The 3732-nt window shown below is 56.8% G+C and overlaps 1 protein-coding gene across 2 annotated transcripts in view; it reads left to right on the top strand.

The window, feature by feature from the left end:
* Positions 1–3542, top strand: part of USP21 (ubiquitin specific peptidase 21) — a 5441-nt gene extending 1899 nt beyond the window's left edge. Inside the window, exons 3-13 of one of the 2 annotated variants that reach the window (XM_021712251.1) lie at positions 28–87; positions 220–340; positions 537–648; positions 826–981; positions 1435–1499; positions 1740–1843; positions 2026–2112; positions 2378–2470; positions 2688–2802; positions 2884–2998; positions 3180–3542. In XM_021712251.1, the coding sequence (XP_021567926.1) occupies positions 28–87; positions 220–340; positions 537–648; positions 826–981; positions 1435–1499; positions 1740–1843; positions 2026–2112; positions 2378–2470; positions 2688–2802; positions 2884–2998; positions 3180–3270 (1119 nt within the window). In that variant the 3' untranslated portion in view covers positions 3271–3542. The remainder of the gene's footprint in view (positions 1–27; positions 88–219; positions 341–536; positions 649–825; positions 982–1434; positions 1500–1739; positions 1844–2025; positions 2113–2377; positions 2471–2687; positions 2803–2883; positions 2999–3179) is intronic. The other variant, XM_021712252.1, reaches the window with a different exon arrangement.
* Positions 3543–3732: the final 190 nt, after the last annotated feature.

Below are 3732 nucleotides of genomic sequence, written 5' to 3' on the forward strand. Positions count from 1 at the left end.
GCTGCTGATCGTGCTCTGGCCTTCCAGGCTCATCACACGCTGCTTCTGGGCTCCGGTCACGTCGGCCTCCGAAATCTGGGCAACACGGTGAGGGGAATGTGAACCGCGCTGGCGGGCAGGGCCTGCGGCTTGGGGAAGGCGAGCCCAGAAGCTCTTCTGCGGCTTCCCGCCGTGTCTGGACCGTGACCGCGGTGTCGCGCTGCCTTCTGAATTCCCTAGTGCTTCCTGAACGCAGTGCTGCAGTGCCTGAGCAGCACCCGGCCTCTTCGGGACTTCTGTCTGAGAAGGGACTTCCGGCAAGAGGTGCCTGGAGGCGGCCGAGCCCAGGAGCTCACTGAAGGTGAGAAAGCAGCTTCTGCTCCCTGCTCCCGTCCTGCCTCCCCAGCTGCTGGCAGGCCCATCTGCCAGTGCTGGTGGCCCCATGGCATCGGGCAGTCTCTTGTTTTCCCAGTGCCTGCCTTGCCGGCGACTGTTCCACCCGCAGAGCTGCCTCCAGACCTTAACCTTTGCTTTCCTCCCGTGCTCCCACCTGACAGCCTTTGCAGATGTGATCGGCGCCCTCTGGCACCCTGACTCCTGTGAAGCCGTGAATCCTACTCGATTCAGAGCTGTCTTCCAGAAATACGTTCCCTCCTTCTCTGGATACAGGTGGGGGAGCTGGAGGGGTGGGATTTCTCCCTGGCCATGTCTAGGGAGGGCCAAGCAGGAGTCCCAGCAGCATTTTTCTGAGCCTTGAGAGGTTCTCCATCCAGAAAGTGGGACGCAGTATCTGGATAGGGGCTCGTGTCTGGACTGGGGCGCTGCTCACGCTCTGCCTGGCTGCAGCCAGCAGGACGCCCAGGAGTTCCTGAAGCTGCTCATGGAGCGGCTCCACCTGGAGATCAACCGCCGAGGCCGGCGGGCCCCCCCTGTCCTTGCCAGCGGCCCAGCTCCCTCTCCACCCCGCCGAGGAGGGGCTCTCCTGGAGGAGCAGGAGCTGAGGTAAGGGCTGCTCCCACCTCCTCCCCGGGAGTATATCGGCTGCATCACGCTTGTGGAAGTGAGCTAGAAGACAGGACAGGATGTGGGGCCAAGGGAGCCCTTAGCATAGAGAGTGTGTGAGAACGGGTGTGGAAGTAGAAGGAAGGAAGGGCTGGTGGAGCATATGGAGGCAGGAGACGGTGTGCGGTGCTGGGATGTCACCACACAGGAAGGGATCGCATACAGGTAGAAGAGATGGCATGTCCTTCCCTTGTTACAGTCCTGCCTTTTCCTCTGCCCTTGGATTTCCCTAGAAAGTTCCCTGAAGCATTTCTCCTTTGACTTTTCCTTGAAATTTAGGGAAGGAGCTGGGGTGTGAGTGGGGTCCAGGGCTCTGTGGATCATTTCGGCGGGTGTTGGGGTACCCAGCGTTCCTGCTGTCTCATGGGTGCTCCCCACATCCCTTCATGGCAGTGATGATGACCGAGCCAACCTGATGTGGAAGCGCTACCTGGAGCGAGAGGACAGCAAGATTGTGGGTATGGAATGGGCATAGCTGTGAGGGACTGTTTGTGTAGGGTGCAGGCTTGAGAGAAGAAAACTGATGTTGTCGAGGGGTATGAGGGCAAGATGGGTGGTGGTGATGTGCAGTGTGGAGAGTATCAGGAGTGTGTGAGGGGGGCAAAGGAGGATGGGTGAGGGTGGGAAAAGGTGGACCCAAGAAGTCATCTTGGGCGCCCAATGGTGACTTTTTCTCCTGCCCCTTTGCTTCCATCTAGACCTGTTTGTGGGCCAGTTGAAAAGTTGTCTCAAGTGCCAGGCCTGTGGGTATCGCTCCACGACCTTCGAGGTTTTTTGTGACCTGTCCCTGCCCATCCCCAAGGTGGGATTCCAGAGGATTCCAGGGGTGGATGGGACGTGGATTCTGTGAGCCAGCCCTGCCCACCCCAGAGTGTGGGGGGGACCCTGTGGGTCTCTGGAGCAGAACTGAAGCCTGCATTGATTGAGAAGAGCTGGAAAAGGAAATTCAGAACATGCTGACCCTTCCTTCCCCTTTCCCCCCAGAAAGGATTTGCTGGGGGCAAGGTGTCTCTGCGGGATTGTTTCAGCCTTTTCACCAAGGAAGAAGAACTAGAGTTGGAGAATGCCCCAGTATGTGTGGGTTCCCAAGGGCGGGAGGCCTGGGGGAACTCCATGGGTTAAGAGGGGCTGTGTGATACCTAAGTATGAGAGTAATATTCACATACATGGGTTTGTGTTGGCATCTCAGATATGTCCTCCTTCTTCTAGAGCAAAGGGGTGCCCAGAGGATCCCACAAGAATGGGGAACATACTACATTTGCCTGTGGGCCAGGGTGTCAGAAAAGCCGACTGCGGTTAGGAGCTGTTAACCTAACACTGTTTGGCATTTATTCAGGTGTGTGACCGATGTCGGCAGAAAACGCGAAGTACCAAAAAGTTGACAGTACAGAGATTCCCCCGAATCCTCGTGCTCCATATCCTCACTTCAGTTCCTAGCTTCTCATAGGCTGCCTTCCACACCTTCTCTTTCCTCACTCTCCACGCAGGCAGAGGCTGGACCCCTGAAAACCGAATCTTCCTTAGGAAAAGCCTGCCACCCACCTTTCCCTACACTGCTCCAGTGTGTGCTGGGGGAGGGGGGAGGTCAGCCTTCAGGACTGGAGACTCCTCAGAGGCCCTCTGCCTCCCAAGTGCTCCTTAACCAGGGCTCAGATCTGAATCGATTTTCCGCCTCCCGAGGCTCCATCAAGAAAAGTTCAGTAGGTGTGGACTTCCCACTGCAGCGACTGAGCCTAGGGGACTTTGCCAGTGACAAAGCCGGTGAGTCTGGTGTGGAAGGTCCTAGGAGCCCAGGAGGAGGGCACAGCTCTGAGCTAGAACTTGGTCATCTCTACCTCACAGGAAGCCCTGTCTACCAGCTGTATGCCCTTTGCAACCACTCAGGCAGCGTCCACTATGGCCACTACACAGCCTTGTGCAGGTGCCAGACTGGCTGGCATGTCTACAATGACTCTCGGTGAGAACAGCTTCCTATTCCACCCGGCCCTGACGCCCTCCCCTTCAGTGGAGCCCCAGGGCTCCAGCTGGAGGGAGAGGCGGACGTCTCTCCTGATCTCCTCCTGAACTGAGCTTGAGTCTCGTGGGGAGGAAGAGACATGCAGGAGTGACCACTCCTTCCCCATCTTGCTTCTTCCTAGCGTCTCCCCTGTCAGTGAAAACCAGGTGGCATCCAGTGAGGGCTACGTGCTGTTCTACCAACTGGTGCAGGAGCCGCCTCGGTGCCTGTGACACCCCTTAGGCCCTAGCACCTGTGAAACCTTCAACACCCTTCCCCCCAGGCTCCCCTTTACCTCAGAGACGTCTATTTTTGTGTCTTTTTAATCGGGGAGGGGGGAGGGGGTGGTTGTAGCTCCCATTATTTTTTTTATTAAAAAATGCCCTTCCACCTGGAGGCTCCCTCATCTCCCAGCCCCATGTACAGAGCTCACCAGGCCCCTCCCATGTACAGCCCCCAGGCCCTCTGCAATCTCACTTTTTGTGAATAAATTTATTAAGAAAAAGTGATGTGCATGGTTGTATTTGTGCTTAGGGGGTGATGTAGACCTGGGCTAAATTGGCCGAGTGTGGTGGCTTGCACCTGTAATCTCAGTATCTTGGGAGGCAGAGGTGAGGATTGCTTGAGCTCAGGAGTTTGAGACCAGCCTGGGCAGCACAGCCCGACCTCGTCTCTACCAAAAAAAAAAAGCAAAA

The sequence above is a fragment of the Carlito syrichta genome, unplaced genomic scaffold (assembly GCF_000164805.1).
Source record: "Carlito syrichta isolate Samal-C Ts95f unplaced genomic scaffold, Tarsius_syrichta-2.0.1 Scaffold303153, whole genome shotgun sequence".
Lineage (NCBI taxonomy): Eukaryota > Metazoa > Chordata > Mammalia > Primates > Tarsiidae > Carlito > Carlito syrichta.